General features: G+C 34.6%; 1 protein-coding gene across 1 annotated transcript in view; it reads left to right on the top strand.

Moving 5' to 3' along the window:
* Window positions 1–296: 296 nt before the first annotated feature.
* Window positions 297–27642, top strand: part of LOC148837435 (paralemmin-1-like) — a 58498-nt gene continuing 31152 nt past the window's right edge. Inside the window, exons 1-3 of the mRNA XM_088910202.1 lie at window positions 297–463; window positions 22420–22500; window positions 27237–27367. Of these exons, the coding sequence (XP_088766328.1) occupies window positions 419–463; window positions 22420–22500; window positions 27237–27367 (257 nt within the window). The 5' untranslated portion in view covers window positions 297–418. The remainder of the gene's footprint in view (window positions 464–22419; window positions 22501–27236; window positions 27368–27642) is intronic.

Genomic DNA, 27642 nt, shown 5'->3' with positions numbered 1-27642 from the left:
GTTTAAGAACTCTAAAATGGTTCTTTACCTTGCAATGCCACTGAAAATGTTAGACCTGTGCCCTCCAACCCCAGCTGCAGAGGAGGAGCATTAAGCCTTGGGACGTCAAAGAAAAAAATTACAATCATGCTAGCTATCCCTCTACTCAGCTGCTTTGCAGTACACATACATGGCCTATGACAGCAGGAGCAGAGAGAATGCAGGCAGATTTACAGGCTGAAAGCAGGCACCCAGCCAGTGAATGAAATGATCCTTCCTTCAGCACAGTGCCTCAAACTGACTGGATACTCCACAGATGAGAAGTGGCTTCAGGCTCTTTCACTGGCTCACTCACTGACTCTCACTCGCTGACTCCACCAGGACAGCTACTGTTTCTCCTTTTGTGACTACCTTTCTTCTGTGTGTCCTTCTTTTTAGGATGGCAGAGGCTGAACTGCATAAGGAAAGGCTCCAAGCCCTGGCAGTAAGTCAATGTTTTTTTTTTCTTTTCTCTGTTCTTTATTCTTGGAATAGTTCTTTTGGATGACTGAGATTGAGTGCCAGTGATTCAGCACGAGATGAACCGTTTCTCTCCTGACTAATCAATGGGAATTTATGACTGTTCCATTTGAGCACCATGGGTCTGTGTGTCACATTTAGTGCAGAAAAGAACATGCTGTACATTGCTTTGGTGAAATAATGCAGTTAATTTGATGTTTTTCCTAACAATTTGCGAAGTCTAAAATCTATCCAAGCTAACCTACCTTTTAATTATTTTGTATAAAGAAAACTAAATGTTATTTAGAACTTTTGCAATGTAAAACAATGAAGTTGTGCAAACATTAGAAAACATGATGATCTATAAAATACCCAAGTGTGGATTACTGGATGGGCAAAAAAACCTTTTGACATTCAGTATTTTTACCAAAATACATGTTCAGCAGGGTTGAGACTTTTCATGTGTCAAAAAGACATTTAGTCTTAAGCTTACATGATTCCTTCTGCTTTCATTTAACTTTTGGGATTCTAAGAAGTTATGAACTTTTGTTACCAATTTAGCAGTGAATGCTAGCTTCTGGGATTATTGAATGCTCAAGTTTAAGGAAGATAATGTTAAAGGTTAACTGTGGAAATAGAATACTACTGCAAGTTGCTACTACTAGCAGAGAAAAAAACTCTCTTCTCTACTGTTAGTCGGGCGGAAACATAAGAGAAGGAAATTATCATTATATGTAAGATGAAGGAACATCAAGTCATGGCCATGACTTAATTTTAGCAAACCGGAATATGACAAATTACAAACTGCATGTGATACACAGCCAGATATTTGAAATTGTGTGTTCAAAGACAAAGCTTTTTAGCACAATTTGAAATAACCCTGTGAACAGTGTTGGCCTACGAAAAGTAAAGTAAAAGTGCCCCCCTAACATGAAAATGCCTCTATTTAAGGAGATTTCTCTGTGATGCCCAGTTCTGTTCCGTCTCATGCTTGCCACTTGTCCTATATTTTATAAGGAGAAGAAACATACTGTAGCTTGAAAGCTTTTAACTTATTTCCATTACACGTACAGGTAGAATAAGGTTATACTAATGGATTTTTTTCTTATCGAATTAGTATAAGTAAGCATCTTGTTTTTATTACAGCTCTTTGAGCTAAGGAAGTGGGAAAACTTAGTTTTCCTTTTTTTTTGGAAGCTTCTTGAGGGAGGAAATGCCAAATATGGCATGAAGATATAGTCAATGAGTCAATAAATAGTTGTCCTGCTTGGAAACCACAAACATCACAAACAGCCCCTAGTGAATGAGTAAAGATGTAAAAGGGCACAAGCAGAAAAAATACTTTCAAAGGCACATGGCAGTCCAATTTTTACGTTTACTCTTGTAGGAAGTCAAATTTGAATTAACCAGAGATTCAGAAATGTAACCTATTGTTTGGGCCACTTAGATTATGTTGTATAATCTAATAATAAGCTGGGATAAGGAAAGTTAAAAAACATGCTTTAAAGTTGAATATTTTATTTATACAAGAAATTGGCTATTCATTCATTTTTTTAATTTCTTTTATACAGACAGGGAGGCAATAGTGGGTCAGTGGAGATAAAGGTTCTGCTGATATTCTGTATGAGAGGATTCAATCCATTGAATCACTGTGTGTGTTTAAACATAGAGAATCATATGGAGTTCAGTTCAGCTGTTTTGAATGTGGTTACACATGGCTTTCAACAATATCAGTAATGGACCATTGTTCACTTGAATGTAGAAATGCAAGACCATAATTTCAACAGCTCATCTGCAGATCTGCAAATGGTAGAAATAGTGAAGGTGCATAATTGAATGGGTATTATTGTTCATGCCAATAAAATTATATTTTTATTCACAATTCACAAGTGTAAACTTAATTTCAGTCAGTCTGTCCAATGGATAAAGATTTCAAATAATTAAATAAGAAATCAATTTCTGATAAAAAATCATAACGACAATATTTTTCTCCCTACTTAATCCAGACACTAGTCAGCACTGTATAGAAAATGTTGAGCTTGCCTTTTTTTATTGCTGTTTTATGGCTTTTTTTACCAGTCTGTTTTTCTGAACTGAATCAACCCCCACCCCTAATATAAATTATTACTGCACATCAAACGAGGAAAGCGAAACCAAAATTTTGATCTTAACTCCGATTTTGCCAACTCTGAGGAACTGAAGGCAATGAAATAACAAACCATAGTAAAATGCTAACCAGTAAGACTGTCTTGGTGATCTGCAAAGATGAAGTTTATTTGTGATTTTCTCACATTGCTGTAGTGTTTAAATGCTTTTCTAATCCCTCTTTTCCTTTATGGGGTTATGCCTTTTAGCTAGGTTGGCTTCTGTTTCAAGGACTCATAACCACAGAGCTGAAGACTAACATTGCCTTACTGAGTAAGCTCCGGCCAACTTCTGTCCGCGGGTTTTTGCTTCAGCCAATGAATGAGCGGGCTGCTGTTACTCAGACTGAGCCTTATGAGAGCGGCTCGATAATTGCAGAGGCCTCCGTTTTGATACACCAGGAATCTGGGCCCAAGAGCTGCTCTGGCTGCATTCTCATGTGTTTACACAGATGACTCCAATTCCAGGGCTGCCCCCCCCCTTCCCTCCCTTCACACGCAGTTCCATTTATCTTGATTCGGGGGGGGAACATTTACAGGACGGTTAATTTTAGCAGCAACTGCTTTGGCTGTAACTTCCACCCTCATGCATGGGGGCTGGGCCACAAAGCGGGAAATCAGAAGAGGCACGGCAACGTCCTCAGGTTTCTTTCTCGCGTAACGGTTGTGAGAATACGCAAGCATGTTGTAAAGGAATGTGGGTTATTGTCCATCTTCTCCCCTTCCCCTTCACATGAATAGTCATCAGCTGGCCCAGCGTGGGAGTGCATTTATAATAGCTTGAAGATGCCAAAGAAGCCAAGTCATCAAAAAGGCACATTACAATCCAAAATGCCTTTAAAACTGGCCTTGCATCTAAATGTCATTTTGTAGATATTGCCTTCTTAAAAGGCATTCCCTCTTAAATATACTACAGTTGTGCACATTACATTGAATAGTGCTGTATATGGGGTCTTAAAGGTGGCACAGTATTGTTTTTGAAATTCTGTTATCTTTATTTTTTTAAATATTAAAAGATTTCGCATTATGCAATTTGAGAATAAAATGTTCTTTATTTGCAACTTAGAATGGATTGTTTAAAGTACAATAGAGTTGATATACAGTAATTATTACAGTACAAGCTTTAAAAATATATTTTATTCCTATAGAGGCAGTAAAAATATATATTGAATCTGTTACCAATGTATACTGACGCATATCCACACTCAAACATATTTACAGCATATTGACGTCCATCATAGAGATGCAGAGAAAATTGTTGTTATTCCATAATGCCACATGGTTCCTCTCACACACTGGGCTATGACAGCTTAGGTTACATTGGTTCATGGTTCAGAAGTGACTTTTTAACACCTGCAAACATCACGTGACCACATTAGGGAGTGTTAACATAGCAGGGATGCCCAAGGCACTGTAATAATAAATTTAGCCTCTGCAAGATTGTGTTGTTCTCATACCAATTGTTGTGTGCTTTCTGTTTCGATAAAATTTCAATAATGTTAAAATATTTAATAAAAATGTTACACATCTTTAAGATAAATAACAAGTTCATCTACTCTAAGTGTAAGTTGGTTACAAAAGATCCTGCTTTGCGGGAACAAGTTGTATTAGACGTTTGTTAATACTAATAGGCAAGCAATATACAAAACAATATCAAACCTTTCTTGAGTGTTTTTCACATCACTTCTTTTTAATGCTGGTATTTAATAATGCTAGAAATTATTTGAACAGGCTAGTCCACATAATTTTTACACTTAAAAATTTCAGCAATATCTAAACAATAAGATTTTTTTTTTAAATCTAACAGCTAATCATATACAAATAAATAGCTATGGAATTGTTTACTATTGGTTGTAAGTTGTATTACTGTGAAATAACTCAGGTGTGCCATGGTGGCGCAGTAGTTAGCACTTCTGCCATGCATTTCTGAGGCCCTGGGTTCATTTCTGGACATGGAATGCGTGTAGTTTGTACTTCACATGGCTTTCCTCTGGGTACTCTGGCTTTCTTCCACATTCCAAAGATTAGGCTTCTGGGAAAAAAATAGGCTTCTGGGAAAATTGGCCCTTGTGTGAGTATATGTGTGTCTGTGTTTGTGTCTGGTGTGTCCTGTGATGGACTGGTGTCCCATCCAGAGTACCCAATGCTTATCAAGAAAGGTTCCAGATCCCCTGCAAACCTGAATGTAATTAATGAGTTAGAAGATGGATGGATATACAGCATCTGTATTTGTACTTTACTTTTAAGAAAGAAGTACTCCAAATTCTGAATAAAGAGTTCAAGTCTATATAATGAGTGTTGGATTTAATGTTACACACAATATATTCAAACAGGCATTAAGTGATGTCACTACATATGTTTACAAACATGTTTCTGGCCTTGACTGGCCTTTAGGGTACAGCTGTTAGAGTTTTTTTCTTAGAGAATTGTGATGTTGTAATTACAGGTTGTGAATTCTCCTGTAAAGTGGCCTAATGCATTCTTTCTGGTAGTTTTATTCAAAGTAGGATTTGTCTTAACTGAATAAATACAAATATTCCATTGTAGAGTCTTCTGCACTAGCTTACTGCAATGTCTTACATTAGTTTTAAGTTGGTTGTTCTGATTTTTTTTCTGTTAACAGCTTTGACTCATGCTAGTAATCATGAAATCTAGTTTAGATGGAGTTGGTCTCTCTTTTGGTTGTGCAGGTTTGTTGTGTTCAGTTTGTTTTCCCATTCTCAGCTTTAGTAACCCTTGGTGTGATAAATACAGTAGTTCTTTGCTGAGTTGCTTAGGCCTGATTTAATGGCAAAAGCTACAATAGATGATAATATCAGGTACTAATGCTGTGTACTTTACTGATAAGTAACAGACCTTCTGGATAAAAATCTCACTACTTGAATATTACCTAAGCCATAGCTGCCCAGTTTGCAGAACTATATTATTTTCATGCTAAAAATAAAAGAACTTTAATCACTTTCTCTGACTCTAGAACCATTTGCTTTAGGATGTCTTTTACAAAGCATGTATGTGCTATTTATTGTTAAATGCAGATAACTACACATAGAAAATTATTCTGCAAAATAATAAGCTTTTTCTAGAGTCTTTTATAAAGCCAATGAAAGGAACATTTCAAGTTGCTGTTCCTTGTACAAGTTGAGGAAAAAGCAGATCTGCTTATTGAATTGTTTGTGCCTCAGTTTGGAGTTTTATAATTGCATGGTTTCTGCTTCTCTAAATGTCATTTCCAGATGCTATTGATTTTAAATAAGTCTTAAGCACAGTACCTCATATAAAAGTCTTATTCATTATGAGCACTTGCTTCTCCCCAAAGTGGTGCTCAAGTCTTTTTTTAATCAAAGTTTTATTTTTCTTGGACATTCAATTTCAATATATCATTTTAGATCAGTTTCCTACATAAGCAGTTAAATATGTAGCTGTGAGAGAGTGGTAGGTTCAGACAAGGTGGAGACTGTTGTAAGAACTGCATTCCCCAGAAGACAATGGAGAAGTGACTTGTTGACCTTTCACAGTAGCCCAGGCAAGAACAGACACATCATCTTTTGTTAGCATGTGCCATCATTGATAAAATGAGAATTTTGAATGTAGGATCGTGTATTGGGTGTATATTCTCTGAAAGATCTTGTTCTGTCTAACGTTTGGCATTACTGGATGTTTTACGCATCATTATCTGTTTCTGTCAAGAATTTTGCTGTGCAGACTGTTTCTACAAAGACATTTCATTAAAAAACCATAAAAGCACAAAATACAAGGAAACTATGTATCTTTATGTTTTGTATCATGGTATCATATCATACTGAGGAAAAAATATATAGTAGTGTTTAGTAATTATAAATTATAACAGGCTTATTCTAACATTTCAACAGCAATATTTGTTACTCTGCTACTTTTTTATATACTAGAATATATACAAAATGTATACATTATGGTTATATCATTCATTAATAAGCAGCAATAGTGTGAGGATCTGCTAAGATCAAGTAGCTCTTGCCCTCGGGCAGTCAATGTCCCAAAGATTTTGAGAGTTATCTTAATGCGCAGAGACCTGGAATAGAGAAATGTCAACTAGTATCAATTAAGAGAACAAGCTGCTTCAATTACAACATCCAGTGCAGAGCGATAGGTAGCTGCCAAGTTTGAACGAGAATCTTGGTTTTAAAATTAAATGCATACTTTGTCCCTAAAACAACTTACTATTTAAATGTTAGTTATATGATCTTTTTTCCTACACTTTTTAAGACTTACTGTAGTATGTTTTAAATTTGTTGCCATTTTCATTACATGGAAGATACTGTACAGTGTAAAGTATATACTATAACATTACAAAAGCCAAACCAGAACTTAATTGTGAAAAGGGTAATATCTTCATCACTTCATCCTTGAGTTCTTTTTTAAAGAAATGAAAGAACTTACATCTGTTTAAAAATACAACAGAGTTGAGAGGAAATATAATAACATAAAAACAAGAAATGCTATCAAACAACACGCAGAATAAGGAATGGACTTCCTTGCCTTTTATTCATAATGAAAATTGTTGCATGACACAACAGCATATTCAGAAAGTCGGACCCTCATTAAAATATTACAGCCCATGACAAATGTTGTACTTTGTAATCTGAGAGATACAATACCTTTGGATATAGATGTATGCACTACAGTTTACACATTCACGGTACAATTAATACATGTTAATTTAAATCAATATAACCTTAACTATATATGTACTGTAGCTGAGAGAAGTGTTACCTGCTGAAGTAGTTGTTTGCAATACACTGGTTTTTATAAGGTTCCCTTAAAGCCTTCCATTCTTAGAAAGCATGCTGAGAATGCAATGTCTGTCTCCACATTTTTTAAAAACATTTGGTGAACTACAGTATAGAGGAAAAACACATCACCTCTGAAAGCTTGTTTGTTGAAAGTCAGTAGCTTCTACAAGTCTGAAATGTCTTAATAGGAAACATGGAAATATTGTAAACATTAAGTGAAGCTTTTTGTTTTTTGTTTTATAGTCTTTTTTTCAGGATGAAAAGAGAATGTTGGTCATATGTGGATGATAATAGCTCCCAGACGTTCATATTTCACTCTTTGTTTGTCAAAGGATAAATAATGCTGTACACATTAATCTTGGCATTCCTCTGTGTTGTGTAACATTTTTATTTATACTACAAAAAGTATTTTGGATGTTATATTTTTCCAACTCAAAAATGGAACACATTTACCATGAAGTTGCACTAAAAGTATTTGGTCAGTATTTGCATTACTTTGGCAATACAGATTACTGTGATTTTAATTCTAAAGCCCTTAGGATATATTTTGCTTGGAAACTAAAATTATGTGTTTGATGTGAAACTGTACAAATGAGGCTTGTCTTCTGCAAAGTGTTCATTGCAAGAGATACTATATTATTTTTTGCTTTGAAAGATGCTTATTTTAGGGACAATAACTAATGGACCAGTAATGCAGAATGTGAACAAAGCTTTCTCAGATTAATGTCAAAGTATTTAAAAATGTGTTCAGGAAGCGATTTAATCTAATTTCATATAAATAGCCCAAAACTCTACCTTGTAACATTTGGCTTTTCAAAACTCTTGCCTTACAGAAACCTGGAAATTGTTTTCTACACTGTAAACCTGTCACACCTTGGAGTGTTTGTCAACTCAGGCAGGCTGCACTCAGTTGCTGTTAAAACTGAAGTTATTTTAATGTTTTCTTCCTTATTAGCAGTATGTTTCCAAATAACAGCTGCAGACTTCAGTACTCATAAAAAATGTCTGCTCCTTCTTTCAAAGTTCTAATTAGACCTTTGCCCAGCCTACTGTACATGAAATGTTTGGTAGCTTATCCAACTGTTACACAACAGAAAAATATTTTCCACTATTGTAATTGTAATGTACTTGTTTATTTTTAATTTCCAGGAATCCTTTGTGAAATCCTTTATGAAAGATTGTCCTAAAACGATCGCTTCTAATAACAACAGTTAAGATTTGAGAAGTTCAGTGTACCTCAAATATATATTTTAGGATGCATTCGTTTGAGCTCAATAACTGATAATGACATAGTCAAACTAATTGAAGCATGCCATTCTCTATCCTTATTGCTTGGGGTCTTGTGGTCTGATTTACTAAAACTAAGTCAGAGTACAGTATGTTAATGATATTATATTGTGAAATCATCAAATGAAAGCCATACGTGTATAGCTTCAGACATTTTTTTAACTGCAGAACGCAGAAAAAAACATAAACATGCTTTTCTTTTTATGTTAATTGACTCTTGGGAACTCTATGTCATTAACCCTGGGGTTATATTCTATACTTCATAAGTGAGAGTGTTAAGAAAATTTGATATGCTTTCTGAAGCATATTTTATTTTTAAGGCATATTTTAGTTGGTAATTACATAAATCATCCATGTTTCTGAAAACAAAAAATGTATTTGTTTTATGTAATGGTTATACAAGAACTGAACACTAATATACTGCTTTGCTTCACAAAGAATTATGTAAATATTTTGTAGTTCCTAAACACTAGAACTATATTTTGTTAGAATACTAAAAAAACAATGTGCTGTAACCGTATAAGTGTATTATTTATATGTCAGAGAATATTACATTACTTTACATGTATCTTACTTTTTTAATAATTCTTTTAATTTATCTTTGGTCAGAAGGTAAAAAAAATCATTTCTAAACTTTCATTATTAAGGGAACTAAATGACACTGCTCTGAGATGGCTGGAACTCAACTTAACCATATGAATATCACATGTGGAAATCATTACTCTATTAAGCAGATACAAGGCACAAAATAACATTCAGTACTGTTATTTAATGCAAATATCATAAAATACACATTTTACATCACTTTACACACTTACCGCGACAATGTAAACAAGTTAGTATTGCGTTCCCTCAATATACAGGATGATTCTAATCTAAATGAAGGAATAAACTCTATAGTGGCCTCAAAGAAACCAGACACAGATGGTGTGTGATTAAAGTCAACATGGATGAAATTATGCTATTCTATTGAGTGTGAAAACACCACACAGCTGGATGCATCATGTTGGCATTCAGTTTAAAGGAACCATAATGAATGGTAATCTGCTTCCATATTGATTTGCATGGTTGTTTACTTTTTTCTTTTGGCATTTACTATGTATTTAATACTGTATGTCAAATTTTAGTCAACTCCTACCAAGCATCTGTGAATATAATTTAATGTAGAATTAGCTTCTAATAATGCAATTTTATTTTGTTTTATCTGTATTAAGAACGTGGAAAGAGAAGAATTGATACAAAATGAGAAGAAACCATTCAGCCCATTTAGTTAGTAGGTATTAAATCTAAGGATCTCATCCAGCTGTTTCTTGAGGGAAGCTACAGTAGGTTATCCGCTTCAACAACATTTATGGGTAGTTTGTTCTGTACTCCAACAACCCTTTCGGTAAGCAAGAGTTTCTTGTTCTCAATTGTAAATGTGCTTCAGTGTAGTTATCCACTTGTGTCCTCTGGATTGGTTTTCACTGGGTTGACTATGTTAAGGAATTTGAAGATTTTGTCCCCCATAATCTACATTCAAGTTTAAAAAGCTCATTTCTGTTAGCCTGTCTGCGTAGGATATTTCTTTAAGCCCAAAAATGTTTGCTTTATATATTGATTCCCCATATTGTCTAAAAGATGTAAAAGATCTGTCAACATAAAACATTTACAGTAGGTCTTTTTCATGAGTAGCTTCTTTTAACGTTTTCCATGTTGTATTTGTAGTTTGTTTCTGCTACCTGCATGGAGAAATGTGCCCTTGTGTATTGTATATTAAAGTGAACTTCCAGGTGATTGTCCAGTTTTATCAACAATGTTCCATCTATTTTTTCTATAAGGATGCTGGCGTGCAAATTGTCAAAGATTAAAACACCATGGTTAATTAAGACTAACCTTTTTCTTAAAGTTTCATTACAAATAAATACTAAACAAATTAAACAATTATCTGAAATAACTACACAGATTTGAATTCCTATTATTTAAATTATTATACTGGATAAATTGTAGTATAAACATAAAAAAGTATATAAAAGTATATACATAAAGAGAAGTAATATGCACTACAAAGAAAGTAATGAAAACCTTTCCCCAGCTAAATTGTAACTTACAGTACAAAAGAGTCATCTACTGTACTGCATTACTGCATGTGCTCTCCAGTGGTTTTAATAAGCATCTGGGTACGTGGGCAAAGAGCACCACTATACTACATTTTAAATGATTCATTTCCTGAATCTGTACTCTGTACAGAAATTCACAAATAAAGCTTGTGATACTGTACACTGGAATGCAAATGTCTTGGGATTTTGCACATGTTCAGGAGGTCCAATTCATTTATGTTATGAACATCAGTTATTTACTCAAAGCCTTCACTACAATTTTCTACTACTATGGGAAATGTGATGGTTATTAATAAAGCACACTTTGCATGGGAAGAAACAAGACTTGTGGTTAAGTGGTCTTTAAAATTGATCACATTGATCAGAATCTTCAAAAGCTTGGCAACAGCTATGTAATGTAAAAAACTGTATACTGTATATGAACAACCAATATGAAGTGCTGTAGTACCTAAACCATCACATCTCTCAATCAAATCTATTTGATTAATTCTCAGGTGTTCCACATAATTAACATAGTTTACTTCTCTCTACACATCTAAGGTAACACCATACTTTTTTACTGCAAAATACAGATCTGTCAGGATTAAATATTATCTTTAAAAAAGGCTACTTTGTGTTTCTTCAAAGTATTTCAAAACACTTTTAAAGAACAGGAAACATTCACTTAAAAAGTGGAACAATCCAAAATGTCTCAGAGTTTTGTACAGTGATGTAATTAACTATCTTTTTAAGATACCCATCTTAGTATCTAAATACCTATCAGAACTAAGGTATAATACCTTTACGTGACCTCTGTATTTGTAATAGTATCACAGTTACTCAACTCTTGGAAGACAGACTGAGCTCCCCATGCCAGACAACTGTTTTGGCATAGCAGGTTTAGGGCTCATTTGTGGCATGTGGATCAGATGCTCAGAGGCATGCCACTGATGGCATTTCAAATCTGAAGTCCATCCACTTACATTACATTGGTGCTGGGGTATGGATTTATAAAATTGATGCTTAGGAGTTCCTGATTGTGCTCCAGACTTCAGAGGGGCTGACTGTAAAAAGGAGGTTGCTAAATTGGTATCTCTCCTCTAAGAGTACTCAAACTCCCTTCCCCAAGTGAAAGACATTTTAGAATAGCCGTTTTTGGGGGCTGCGTGTATCAGGCACTTCGAGTGCCTTTGGTGGCAGTTTGAATCTGAAGTACAACCACATACTGTATCATACAGTATATCAAAATGTCTGTGTATGTAAGTCAGTCCTTTACACACTTGAAACCCACTAATTTTATCAACACCACTTTTTCCACATGGAAAACAGATTTTCCAGACCAGGTTCAAGCACATAGCATGCATTTTCTCGGGCAAATTTCTCACCATTTTTGCTGTAACATTTTTTACAGAACACTTGCTGTGGTCAATGGAAAGATGATTTAAAATCACATGTTGGATTTCTCCTGTCTTGAGTATACGCCAAACAGGGGCTTGCCCACATTGCAGTATATACAATGGAAATGTATCTGAAAATTAATATTCATTTATGGTATACACTAACGGTTAACAATGCAATGAAGAGATAAAGTCCTGTAAATCCACAATTATCTACTGTATAAGTCCATTCAGACAATCATTTTTATTCCACATTTTTATTTTATGGCAGAGTTTGAGGAAATATTTCTTGTAGTTGTGAAACCATTTTAAAAACTATTTTTTTCACCCACACTGTGTTCCCAGAAGAACTGCTTCTTCACTCTATTTTTAGCTTGGTTTCTTTGAAAAACTTGGCCAACATTTTGGCCTTTTCCGTTTTTGAATGTCAGTAGATCTAGTAGAACTACCCTAGAGAATCAACAGAAGCTGGAATTACTTTGAAACATTTTTAAACACTGAGACAAGCTTTAAAATCCAATCTTATACCTCTCGTCTGACCTACATTGCTACAGGAAGTCACTATACTGTTATAATTTTCCCTGTAAGGCAGTATCCCCCCATTTCCCTTCCAGGCAAACCTCCTGTGGCCATACAAAATTCCTTTATTGTAACGGCACTAGTCAAAGGAAAGTTTCAAGCACGCAGCCTCTGTTTCACAAATTGGTAAAGGGTGTAGAGAAGGCAAGAAGGTTAACACAGCTGTAAAACAGCTGTTGTAGATTTAACATGAGAAACAGGGCTTCTTTGTCTGTGCTGAATTTCATAGCAGTAATACTTGATATAAATGTTACTAAACATTAGTATTTGTTCAGGCTGTTGCCTCTTGGGGCCTGCCTGCATTCATTCCAGTTATTGTCAGTGGCTCCCTGAGAAGAATAAATAATTATGAATGAGAAATATGATCATTATGACATCACATTAAAAAGTGACGATCGTTATCTGAATCATGACATTCAGTCATAACATAGTTGTACAGAAAGTCTGGTGTGTGCACTAGAGGAAATAGAGTGTCAGACAACTCTGTATTTGAATTACAGACATGCAACAATGTCTCATCCTTTTGGCTGGAGTAAGTGTAAGCTATACTGATCTAAAAAATAACTTAATATGGGGTAATTCACTATTTTTTACTACAGCACCTGCCTTAAGCTTTTATGGTTTTACAATAGTTCCACATGGTCCATTGATTGCTTTCTTTCAAAAACAAATTTAGACAGAATTTGCAATGAGTGCAATGAGCAGTTACCTGCTTTTTAAAGAATAAATTGAAATAAATCTCACCAGTTATACTATTATGTTTTTCATAAGGTTTGCACGAGTTGGTACTAAATGATTGTGGAGCATTAGTAAATTATATCTCCCAAAGTACCTTACATGTGTGGCTGACAGTGGAAAGCATATTGTTCCTATTAAAAACAATTAATTATTAGAGCTGAGATCTAGAATTTTTTGTTTCACATTGTAAATTATTTATTTTAAGAAATGCTCTGTCAAAATACTGTATATTATATTTATATTTAAGTATAAACACATTTGACCTACAAAAGACATATTAACATTCTTGTTTTAAAAGCTGAAGTGAAAGCAGTATAAATCAAATGTTGTCTAAATAAAAAAGAAAATCTTTTAATCCCGATTGTATTGTTCAGGAGATTTAAAGAGAAAAGTGCACTGTATTTTTCCATAGGTCCCTCTTTTGGTAGGGAATTTAAAAGCAGTCATTCAACCATGAAAGCCAAGGATCATTCAAAATAACAACAGGATAAACTTAGAGAAAGACAAGAGAAGAGTATAAAAATCTCAGACACTGAACATCACTTTTAGTATGGTAAAATTGATCCTTAAGAACTAGGAGGCATATTGTGCAGTAATACCAAGACTGCCTCTGCTGGCTGAGATTCCAGGCAAGAAAACCGGTTAGGGTGAGGCACGACTTTGAAAAACCTATAGTTCAGTGGCTGAAAAGGGTGGGAAAATGGCCATGAATAAGGGTTGGCCTGTATGGCAGAGTGGCAGGAAGGAAATCTTTACTAAAAAAAACACCTGAAGTCCTGTGTGGATTTTGCAACATGTAATTAAAGTGATACTGCACAGTGTGGCATTTTTGTGCTGTGTTCAGATGAGACAAAATACACGGCCAAAGCTATTCTAGAGACAAAGACATTTCATTGCCAGCAACTACTGCTGCACGCTGTATCGTTGTGCATTTGATAAATGAACTTTGATTTGATTTGATTTTTATTTGATTTAGAGTGGCAGAAGAATAAGAAAGTGCATGTCCACGAGTGGCCAATTCAAAGTCCCAACTTGAAACCTATTGAGAATCTGTGGAAAGATTTGAAAATGGCTGTCCATATGCGATCCCCAAGTAACATGAGAGAGCTTGAGTGCATTTTCTAGGAAGAATGGGCAACAATTGCAACTAAAATTTGGTAGTGACTTTTCAAAAAGACTTGCAGTCGTAATTGTCTCCAAATATCCACAGGTCTGAGTACTAATGCTCTCAACATTTTTCCTTTCTTTTTCCTGTTCTGTACCTGGCCATTAGAAATCTGATTTTGAGTGGAGTATTACATTTAAAAATGTTTATGCATCATTTTGTAATGTCATAAAATGAGACACGCTAGATGAAGTCAGGAATATTTTTGCAAGGCACTGTATAAAAAGAATGACTAAAAAAGAAACTTTAAGTTTTGCATAAAATTTTTGATAAATAAGTAATTTGTTTTAGCAAGTCCTGCTTCAGCTCATTTGAAAGCAATGTACTGTAACAGCAGTATAGTAAAGTTGTTGTTTAAAATGTGTGATGAAGTTATAAGAGAAATTCTATTTTCTATGAGTTTTGATCTAAGCATTCTTTTTCTAAATTTGAATTTTAATAAAGGAAGTATTGCTTTCAATATGTCTGAATACTACTATATCTTGTAGATAAGAATGAGAGTAAGTTTGTAGTAGAACTTGAAGCTTTGTTGGAAACATGTAAGAATGATAGCATTTTGCTATCTGGAAACATTTTGCTTCTGAAATGCTCTATGCATGTGTTGATCCTGGGTGGAAGTTTTCTTTCAACACCTTTCAGAGGCATATAATATGAAGCTCTTATGTTTACACCTTTAAATTGAATGTAAAAATGTCCTTTACAATACAAATAAATAAAAGTCAGAATAAGTACAGATGATCTCAAAAGGATGTGTACTGGGGGTTATTTTAAATTAGAGAAAAACTGCAATTACTGTAAATGTTAGATTGCATTTACTACTCTACTAATGTGATGATTAATTATCACAATTAATTCCAGATTAAGTTGCAAGACAAAAAACAGTCCAAAAATGTGTTGATATTTAGCCTTAGGGAAGTTTAATGTTAATCATTTATACAGTATATAATTCTTAGACCTGCTTCCTTATTAAATTAATACAAACGTTGACTAATAGAGCTAATCCTGTACTGCTTACTGTCGAATTTACTATTGAACTAATATTTAATGTATCTATGCAGTTCAATAAGGACATCTGCTAAATAAATCATTAAACTGTAGATAGAACACTGAATTGCACTGTTTTGGTGCTTTCATAAATGAGCAGTTTCTTTTCCTGCATATAAATACAAAGTTTAAAAATTACAAGTGCTCTGGAGAGGCTCATCTGGTAAAAACCACGCAAAGGATGAGTTCTGATGCCTGGAGATGGAAGGTCTAATCAAGGCTTTCTTACACATCAGCTGTGGCTCAAATCCCCAGTGGCCATACAAAACTGTCAGAGTGCTGCCAAAACAGGATGGGTTACAATCGGCAGATGGATTCCTAACATGCCATACCACAGTAACCTGTGTTGATGGCTCAGTGGCTCAGTGCCTATGGGTGCATCAGAGGTAGCTGTGCATCTTTTTGTTGTTTCCATTTTGTGATCATAGTTCAGAAAGTAGTAATTACTGTAGTTGGCATTTATTAATGCTTGTACTTAAAAATCCATATTCTGTATTTACGGTTTCTGTGAAATAATAATAATTCCTTACACTTATATAGTGTTTTTTTGGACACTCCCTCAAAACGCATTACAGGTAATGGGGACTCCCCTCCACCACCACCAATGTGCAGCATCCACCTGGATGCGTCAGTACGCTCCCAACACACCAGCTATCAATGGGGATTAGAACAGAGTGATGAAGCAAGTTCATAGATGGGGATTATCAGGAGGCCAAGAATGGTAAAGACTAATCAGAAATTTGGCCAGGACACCATGGTAACATCCCTACTTTTCGAGAAGCACCTTGGGATTTTTAATGACCACAGAACCGTACCTCAGTTTTACATCTCATCCGAAGGATGGCGCCCTTTTTTTACAGGATTGTGTCACCGACTAAAGGGTGAGCGCTCCCTACTGGCCCTTCTAATACCTCTCCCAGCAGCAACCTTAGTTTTTCCCAGGAGGTCTCCCATCCAGGTACTGGCTAGGCTCACACGTGCTTACCTTCAGTGGGTTGCCAGTTGCAGGGTGTTATGGCTGTTGGCATATTTTAGAGAGCAGACTGTCACATAAATGAAGTTTTCTTGTTTTGAAAGCAGCTGCCATATATGCTGTATGTTAATTGTCACGATCGTAAACTCTTCCTCTTAAGATCGCTCCAGCCCTTCCTAGTTTATTCTTGATTTCCTGCACCTGCCTCCGGTTCCTGCCCTCCGTGCTATAAAAGCCAGACATTCCTGCCAATCTGGGCTCAGCTCTGGAAGATGGATGCCCAGAAGCCCGCCTACCCACGAGTCCAGGAGCGACTTGATGACATAGGCTTCACATTTTGGACATTGGATCATTCTTGGATTTGCTACAGATTCCCTTGGATTTGTTTGCCTCGGACACACACCCCTGAACACCAGCGCACCTTGGACACACCCCCTGTTTCACTTCCTGCCCCTTTGCATGCTTTTTTCCCCGTGTTTTCCTCACTCCTCCCTGGATTGTGCTGTCTGCATAGGGTCCTGAAAGAACGCTTCGTGACAGTAATACTGTAAATACACGTAATGCATGGAATGTCACTAGAAATATCCCAGTTCAAGAATTCCAAGGAAATTTAAGGATATATCCATAAATGTACAGTATCAATCCAAAACATATAGTGCTTGCATAAAACCTTTGTTTGCGTGAGAAAAAAATAATAAATTAATAAATGATCAAAATTATGTTCTCATTTGTTACAGGTGATTTTTTCAATAGGTGAAATAAAAATAAAGTTGGGCACAACACTCAGTAAAATGCAGAGTCTAGGACCCATGAGAAATTTCACCCTACCAACAGTAAATCCCAGACTGGATACATCATATCAGATGTCCACTGGTGAACAAAGGAATCTAACAGAAAGCATGAGGCAATGTTTAGAAAATCCATAACTGGTGGGTGTATGACAATGTGTCCAGTTAATTGGAGGATTGGATTGAATAATTAATTACAATTAATTAACAATTAATTATTTAATTCGGAGATTGTGCTAAATGAAAATCAGAAGACAGTTTGTGCATTAAGATTTCCAGTCAGGGCACACAAAAATGACCATTACACTTTCTGTTAAATGAGATCTAAAAAATTCTTAATAAAGTTTTACAGTGTTTTCATTTACATTCTATACTTCTTTTACGGAAATGTACATTGAGCACATTACTTTTTAAGCATAGTTTTTAAATACAGTCCAATTCATCCCTGTAAAAAAGGGTTTGTTAACCGCTCATTGGCAGCAAAATAAAATAACAACGATTAAATTGCTTCAGAGATTCTTTATAGTTAATATTACTTTTGCCAGATACATAGGCAGTTTACAGTTATTTTGAATTTGCTAGTTAAAAATGTTTGATGATTGACTTTTCTTTAGTAAAGGTCTCTTGTTTTTTCTCAGTCCAAAATTGTTACTAAGCACTGCAATGCGTAAGGTATTGATTGTACCTGGGTCTAAGGTCCATGTTTGTTTACTAATAGTTGGATTTTATGTCAAGAAGCACAGCCTTCAAATGGATTACTGTACTTGATCATGCCTCTGTAAAGTCCAATAAGTTTAAAGGAGCAGCTTAATCTGTTCAATTTTCTTTTTCCTTTTTTGCATTTGGTAAAGAACAGGCAGTAATGAGGTCTGTCGGAGGGCATAAAATGATAAACTGTTTGCATTTGGTAAAGAACAAGCAGTCTGATGTACGGCATAAACTTAAGGGAGTTCCATGTCAGAAAACAATAGAAGAGAAATAAGAACAATACAAGCGTCAGTATATTTGTTTTACTTAGCATCAAAATCTCTTTACATTTTCTTTGAAATTCACCATTGAAATTAAGTCTGGAATTGAACATACTGTATACTGTTTCGATACAATTAATCTAGAGAAATGGTGGTTAGAAATGTTAACAATGTGTTCCTAGTTCTTGACTCTCAAAGGCTGTATTATGTACTGTACATGCGTTGTCAGTATAAGGTAAAAACATTGTCTTTGTAAAGGATGTAGATATTGTTCTTAATATTTTTAATAAATAATATGAATACATTTGTTCATATATAAGCCTTACATTGCGTGAGGCCTTTAACTGTGAACATTTAAAGGTGGTGAGAATAACCCATTTTCTGTCAGATTCAGTCCATGCCTGTTTGCTTTGCTATGAAAAGCTTTTCCATCCTGTTCATTTCCCAGCTGCAAAGATCACTGTACCATGCATACAGTTCCAGGTGGATTAACGGAGTGTCTCTGATATAGCACAGTAATTTTTTTCCAAGAAAGTGAATTACTTTAATAAACCTGAATTCCCACATGTAGTGCTATAATACATCACACAAAGCACACAGGCTGTTTTCATGGAAGAGAAAGGGACAACTTTCAAGTATTAAAGGTGTTGTTAGGGAATACCAGTGTCTGCTTGTAAATCTGAATCTACTGTAGCTAAAGGAACTGGGGATACAAATGTATATGTTTTATTGCTTGTTATTCATTTGTGATATTTCTGTTTTACAGTATATATAGCTGGCTTTTTAATCTAAAAGCACTAATCACATTATATAGGGCAGATAGAGGTATGAAGTTCAATTTATCATGAATATGTGTTTGGTACGCATCTCTGCTGAGGAGACATCGTCAAATTAAATTACAGAAACACTGTAGTGGGAACAGTGTGTTTTAACTCAGTTGATACTTATAGAACACACTCAATTTATGTGAATAAAATGTATAAACAGTAGAAGATCATACAGTGAATAAACAGATCATATAGAGCATATACTGTACAGCATTTTAGAGGCTCTAGCACATAGTGGTATACTGTTTTACACTTCAATATGTACAGTATACTAGAATAAATAACTATATAAAAGACCTAAATAAATTGTGAAAATATAAGATTTACAGATAAAGTAATATTTGTGTAACTCCAGTAATTATTTAGTGTATTTTAAGGGAGGTGCACACACAATAGACAGAATATTGACACAATCAAATTAATTAACTTAATTTCCCATTTTTGCATTCTTCTTTGTAAGACTTTATTACTTTTAATACTACATTACTCTATGTGTTACTGTAATTTTAATAAGGTTTTGTATCAAGGGTTTGTGAATATCTCAGAATGCAAAACCAAAGGTGTTACAGAATAAGGGTTAGAAGCAAGTGATTTAGGAAGCTTTTTTAATCTTATACGTCTGAAGACAGAAGATACATTTTAATCCTTCATTTACATAAATATTAGTTGTTCCCCTTGGAACATTAACCAAACTCAGGTAAACCTACAGTATATACAGTACTGTGTTTCAAACCAACTGACTTTTGGATGCAAATAAAAATACCTAGCACTTTGAGTAATTTCAAAGTGAGTTAAAGGACTCCTAAAATTTCTTTCTACTGTATAAAGTAGAACATATAATTTTATTTAAAACTGTGTATTTGTCCAAAGGTGCTAAACATACAGTAACATTGAAACATCCAGCACTTGGTATTGTTATCAATAAAAGCTATTATATTTTTTTTCCTTTTAGGTACTACTTCACATACTGTATCATCCACAAAATGTGTTTTTCAAGCATTTGGTATTATGCTATTTCATTACTGCATGAGGCCATTACTTCATTACTTCAATTCAGCAACACTAAAGAAAGACATTTACTAAAATGTTTCTCATATATAGTGTAGTTCAGTGACACAGACTGAAATATATTAGAAGACAGTGATGTCAGAGACAAATTGTGCTAGCAATCAAACAAACATAATCAACCAATTTTCCTCTTTATATTTGTAACTTTTCCAAAGTTCTTAATTATTCTGTAATGTTTTAGATTTGCTTTGTAGACATGTCACATGAAATGTGGTTTCATTAAAAATGTACATGAATTTCTGCCTTGTTTAACTGGACCTACAATCCCATCTTTTGTATTTCAGCATAACAGAGTGTCTTGTATTCCATTTTTATTGATTTTCTATGTATGTCCTTCATATGTTGCATTCTGCTATTTATGATTAATAACACAAGCATAGTGCAATGGTATATATTTTTATATCAGAATATAGAGATAAATTCTCTAATTCAGGTTCAGGCTTTTAGATCCTCATATACGGTAAATGTACATAAAAAATCTGACCTTTCAAATCTAAAGTCTAATTATTAAAAGTAGTTCACGTAGGTACTGTAGCTGCGTCAGCATGCGTAGGCTGCAAAGGAACAGGTAACGGGTTTATTCCACGCTGAAAAGAAAGGAAACATAACGTTTCGGCTGTGGAGCCTCCTTCAGGTGTGAGAAAGACAGGGTAGACGGCAAAGATTAAATAGCACAGGAGAACAAAAGCTGGAAAAGTGGAGAAGAGGGGAGAGGCAGAGAGGCCACTCAGGAAGTGCAAAGAGCAAAATCCTGCATGAGAATAGAGAAGATTACACGAAAATAAGTGTGTCATTTAGAGAAGGGGGAAGGTGTGAACCTAGTTTCAGGATGAGTTTTGTTTCTGTTCCTAATAATTAAAAGTTTTCATGTGTGAGCTCTTGTGTGAAATGTGTCTAATAATAGGAAATGTAATCACTCGCTTTAAGACTTTTATGGTAAATAGCTTTTTTGGGGTGTTGAGCTGAGCTTGCGATTATAATCAGTATTAAAACTTTAAAGTACAGTTATCTGATTCTGTCTTGTTTCCCACAGACAAACTGGAATAATGTCAACTAGACATGCATTTTGCTGAGAAAGCTTTTTTTGTTCATTTGCTTTCAGAGAAAAAGAGTGGCCAAATGCTGCCTGTGATTTCTCCCTTTACATTTACTGTAACTACTATTTAGTATTTAAATAGACTGTGCTTGGCAGCTATTTTTGTTTATTCTATTATGAGAACATTTTAATTTTTTTCTATGTTCCTAAAATGGTTGCTCTTTTCCTTATGCCCTATTTCTGCAGGTTTGATGTGGATTAATAATATTTTGATAGATCATTTCTTTTAAACAGTGTGGTATACCTGATTGTGCTATGTGGTTAACAAAATCTCTACTTTCCAAAATCAGCCAATTTACTTTCAGCTGTAGCACAAAAAGCCTATTCTTTCCCAATTTGTACTATTTCAAATCTACTGCCTTTCACAGCAGTTGAAGTCTAAAGTGAGCCCAACCACTAGCTACTGTATGGAAAAGCATCTGTCCCTTAAATCCCACTTTTAATCCCGTTAGTTTAGGAACTTTTTGACTCCGACGGCAGAAGGAGCAACACGCCGGTTGGAAGTATTCTCGGTCGCAGTTAATGGCAATGTCAGCTCAAAGATTTGGTTCAAACCACCAAATGGAGACGGGCGTACCGACAAGCGGACCCTGCTGATGCGGGATTAACGCTAGGAAAGAGAGAGAGTTTAGGAACTTTTTGAAAAGCCTGTCTTCAAATTTCTTATTAGTATAACTTGCTGTACCTCTTTTAAAGGCATTTTTGGGTTTTATTTTCTTTATCACTCTACTTCCCTGATCTGTACCTTAAATATAATAGTATACATCTGGTACAATGTGCTGTTCTTTTATGATCTTCAGTGTCTAACCACACCCAGTACTACTGTATATTATGGCTCTATGGTGTATGGGATAGCAAAGAAAAGTGAGGGGATTTAAAGAAAGCAAAACTATGCACATGTATTGTATATTTTATTTTTACTGTCTCTGAGCACCAGTATACCAAATCAGCACGACATTTACTGTATAAAACATTACATGTAACCCTCATTGTGATGTAATTTTCCATTTTTTTATTAAAGGAAAAAAGAAAAAGACAAGCTGAAATAGATGGCAAAAGAAGGCAGCTGGAAGACCTTATACTGCAACTACAGCACCTTAAGGTACAGTAAGAGTGCCCCAGCAGTAGCTGTTTGGGAAATTTAATGCCAGAATGAAGCACATATCAAATGTTTTATTTTACTTTTCCTTCTGTATGGGTGTCTTTAAAAAGATAACTAAAGTGTTTTACCTTTTTAAAAACGGTTCTGATTTTAACACTGATTAGCTGTCAGCTACTGTACCAGAAAACTAGTGTTCATGTGATAAAATGATGTGCTTCATTCTTGTATATACAGTATAACCTTTTGACTTTTCATTTTTGAAGTTATCATAGATCTAATCAACATTGCAATGGTCTTTTCTATGCAACTAGAAAAAGTAAAACTACTCAAAAGAAGTTTTGAAATGTATCCATGGTCTCTGCATAGTTTGTATACAGTTTCTTTGAAGAAAATCTCAGAACCTCTGCTTATATCATCTACAATGATTAGGGCAAAAGAATAGTAATACAGTATAATACAATATACTGTAGGTTTAGAGATCTTGTGACATAATAACAAATATAATTGGTATTTATATAATTTAATATAATAACAAATGTATTGGTCCTGTGCTTAGTGTTCAGTTCATGTCAAGGGATATTTTATATCAGTGGAACACAATTAGTTATAGGATCTGAGGAAAGTTAACCTTTTACAACATTTTAGGTAAGTACAACTCTAAAATCAGAAAAAACATCCACATTACAACTTTAAAACAGAATTTTAAAGTTTTCTGATCTAATGCCTCAACAGATACAAAAGCTAGTTTTAACTGTTTTTGGACTGTTTTTTCTGCATTTAAACATAAAAAAGGAAAAATAAAGATCCCCAAAAAACGTTTCCACGTAAAATAGTTCTCTGCAGAAAAATGTCTGGAAAAAAATCTACAGTACACAGTAATTTATTAGTAAACTAAAAAAAAACACAAAAAACCTTAATTTCATAATTAAAAATAGCATTAGTAATTTTAATAGAAATGCTTTAAAAACAGCATTACTATTGATAGCATAAACATTACTAGACCTTTTTGTTTATGCTCATTTGCATACAACTATCCTTTGGTCAGGCTCTTTTCCCTCTCTTATTGTAAAATATAAGATCTAAAATCTTATGCCAATTACATATCAAAAAGCACTTTTCTTTGGTTAATTTGCTTCTTCAAAGACATTTTTGTTTCCCTGCCCTCCAAGTAAAACATTTTAAGATATGGCGCTAAGTCCCAGTGACCATAGCAGTGTGATAAAATACTGTCCTGTGGGACCACTGAAGAGAGACCAAGCATGAGAAATTATGGGTTGTTTGATAAAGAAAACAACACAGAAGATTAAAAAAACTTTTAACCCTTCTCTACCTCTGTTTTCAACAACCCCCCAAATCTAAAATTCTGTTAAGGGAAAGAAAGAGACTTAATAGTCATTATAGACAATAACCAACACAATTAGTAAATGTCCTAATATACAAAATTCCCTAATAATATTAATTTACACAACTAACACTTACTTTTGGCTGTAATAACTACAGAAGGTCATGACTTTTTAATAGGCCAAGAATGATTTTCTTTATACAGTATCTATCTTTATAGTGAATAATTTGCTTATGACAACTATGTTTAAGATTTCATCAGAAAACAGCTCTGAAAAAAGAAACAAACATCTTATTGAAATGCATGTACAAATATTAGCCATTTCTTTAAATCATTCATCTTTTGTTCCAACGTTTAACCAGTCTGATTCCAAGACCTGGTATTATTTATTAGCCTTTTTGAAAAAATAAATCAGAGAAGGTTATGAGTGATTGGTGGAGAGGCATTGATTTGTTGTGCTAATCGACAAACTCATAACTGTTTTCATCTGCCCTTGTCTGTCATTCAGTTAATAAGGAAGAGCCTTTAAAAAGTTAAAAGGCAGATGTGATGAAAACTGTGTATTATTATTATTTCTTTGACAAGTAGATTTCACGATTTTGAAGTACTAATATATGTAAAGAAGCTATATAACTTCTGGTAGATTCTGGTGGAAGCTTAAACAGAACATGGCCAGGATATGGAATGTTTGTTCAACAGTGGGCGTCAACAGATTTAAACTCGTTCTCATCGGAAAGATTGTGCAGTTGCTATGATTATGTGATCCTGTAACCTTCTTTATGAGTTTAGCGTTCAGGCCTTTTTTCCAGACTTCTTCCTTAGGTGAGTGGAGTAATAAAACAATACTAGGGTAAACCATCTACTGTACTTGCTCAAAGTCTGCATATTATTTTTATTTATATGTACTGTATATGCTGTTCTGGGATTTATTGCCAAAGATAATGGGACAACATTTTTGCACAACATTAAAGTATAGATACTAAATTGAAGAGTCTAAAATGAGTTAAGGGATTCAATTTAACTACTTAATTTGTACTTACACACCTTTTTCATGTCAACAATATTTTACAAAAGACACTAATGTCTGCAGTTACCTCGTCAAGTACTGAAAAACTCATAGAAAAGTAAAAAAAATAGTAGAAAAAGAAACTAATAAAATTCATTCTAACTTCAACATTCACCTTGAAATAAAATCAAAAGACACTTAATCCCATTGCCATTGACTGCAGTCTCTAACAAGTCTTCTATCCTAAACTCTTCATATTTTCTACTACAAAGTTATTAAACAAAGTTAATGTCAGTCTTATTCTTTCAGTACACCTGATGCTCAATTGATAAATAACAATAAATAGTATATTAATATCCCATTATATATAAAATTAGCTGAAATTAAAATGCCTTTATAAAGTAAAAAAAAGAAAGTTCAAAGGCAGAATGATATCTTCAAAATAATGTGTCTTTCATAATTAGCAGAAGATAAAAGACAAGGTAAATGATTCAACAGCCATAGTCATTGCTGAATATTGCAAGCTTTTCTAGAGATTTAATATTTAAGGGGATATTTTAAACTTAAAAATAAAACATGAAGAAATATAAAGGTGACATCTTCTGTGCTAGATAAACTTTTTCATACCAAACATTCTATAAGTTTACAATTCTGTTTCGTGTGTACTGAAATGGGAGATGGACAAGGCAAACCAGTTTGCTGCTGCACATAGTGTTGGTGAACCAGTACTATAGGTGGTGCTCTTCCCTCTGAACCAGAATTTCCAGTCCAATTGCACAAATATGAGGACAAGAGACACTGTATTGTTGGAGGTAATTCTAATTCTGCTCTATACTGTAAATGCTAGGAATTACTATTAGTGGGTGAGTAATGTCCCACATTCATTAAAATTATTGAGTTTTAAAACTCTTCTAAATGCTAACCTGTTAGCTGTCTATATGTATCTTCATGTAGCATATGCCTTTTTCCTGTTGTTGTCTGAAATAAGTTCATAACATTACAGGATGTAACTGTAGATACAGTATAATTTATATGTGATATAAAAGTACAGTATTATTAGGAACAGAATACAGGAGGCAGTTTAGAGTTGTTTAGTAAGTTTATACATTTTTCTTTGCTTCTGTTTAATAAGATCACAGATGTCATTCCTACATGTTTTCCAATTTTTGTTGTTGCAATGCAGAGTTTCCTTCTGTAAAGTAGGAATTTCATCAAACATGTGGCCTGTTTGGTAGTTAGTAGCTTATTGATGCAGGGTTCTCACCCATTCAGCCAAAGAAGAAGCTTCAACCACATGTCTGGCTAGCTTACAACTACTTTAAGAGGAAGAACAGTTATTAAAAGTCAGAATACTATCCCAAAATGCTCACATTTTGATTTTTTTCACCTTTCCTAACAGTTACTCATAACAGCTTGTAAAATTCTCTCAGGTTCCTCATGAAGTTAATTCTCTTAGAGGCTTCTCAGTCTAGTTTCTGTGGTACAGGTGTCTTACATCTCTGAAAAGAATGAAAGGCTCAGCTGCTCTTCAAAGCTCTCTGAGAACAGACTTCTAGGGGGAATTAAATGTTGTTGATAGCTGTGAAAGATTAAGCCTCTTGTTATCCAACCACTGCCCATGGCATAGGATAGACTGCCTTCCTATGTCTTCCATTCTCTGAAGCTCTGTCTCATTCTTTCATAGTCTTTTTTTTCCAAAAGTTTAAACCTTTGGATTGGTATCTATTTGTTAAGTTTCTAAATTTACCTTAAATAACACCTTATTATGACCACATGCTCAGAATGATTCTCTCATCTCTGTGTTCCTCACTCTGTCTTGATGGTTTGAAAGGGCAAGTTCAATAAAGTCTTTCTCCCTTGTAGGGAGAAGATCAATTGTAGGACTCTTTTAAGTCCTCTGACAAACGGAAAAAAGAAGCAGTTTGCAATGACTGCTATTTTAGTTTTTCAATTGATATTCCTATTGTTTTTTTCCAGTTTGTGTAATGAAAGTTAAAATCTCCCAATTAAACCACTTCTTCATTTATCCCTGTATACAGTATATAGAATTTTGTGTTCTGTAGCCTACTGCTATATATAGTAGCACTATGCCCGCCCATATACTGTAAATACTGAACATTTTCATTTTGGTCAATCTTAATGCTCCTTTTAATGCATAAATGCACCTGCATCACCAGAGTTCATGTTCTTATTCTATACTAGCTTTATACAGTATCTTTGACAGTGTCACATACTGTACCATGCTGGAAATTTGTCATGATTCTGTGATTTGTATTTGTGATCACTTCCTGTGTGATTCTATTTGATATCTTTAGGGAATTCCATGAGACAGGTATACTATTGTACAGTATATTCTCATAAACGCCAGCTCATATCTGTTTTCCTCAGTCCAAAGCAATGAGAGAGCGATGGCTTCTCCAGGGAGCCCCTGCTGCCACCAAGGAGGAGGAGGATGCTCGCAGGAGGCAGTCAGAGGAGGATGAGCTCCAGGTGAAGAAGCTGGAAGACAACATTCACAGGTAAGGACTCCGGAGTTTTCATACCAGCAAATCAAACACAGAAGAATATACTGTACATTTCAAAATGAAATGTATTCATACATTACATAATGACTCACAGAGTTGCCTGGAGCAGGTCTGGTGCTTCTTAAAAAATATATATCTATTCAATTGCAAAACAACTGGAAAAGGAGTGACCTATTGTTGTCAATATTATTAATCAGGCACAGTCGATACCATGTACTGTAGTAAAACTTTAAAAAGTCGGCGGAGCACTGATCTTACAGGACTGCATT

Source organism: Atractosteus spatula, chromosome 3 (assembly GCF_055471065.1).
Source record: "Atractosteus spatula isolate fAtrSpa1 chromosome 3, fAtrSpa1.hap1, whole genome shotgun sequence".
NCBI classification, from domain to species: Eukaryota; Metazoa; Chordata; class Actinopteri; order Semionotiformes; family Lepisosteidae; genus Atractosteus; species Atractosteus spatula.
The sequence above is the reverse complement of the archived record's forward strand: the minus strand, read 5'-3'. Positions and strand labels throughout refer to the sequence as shown.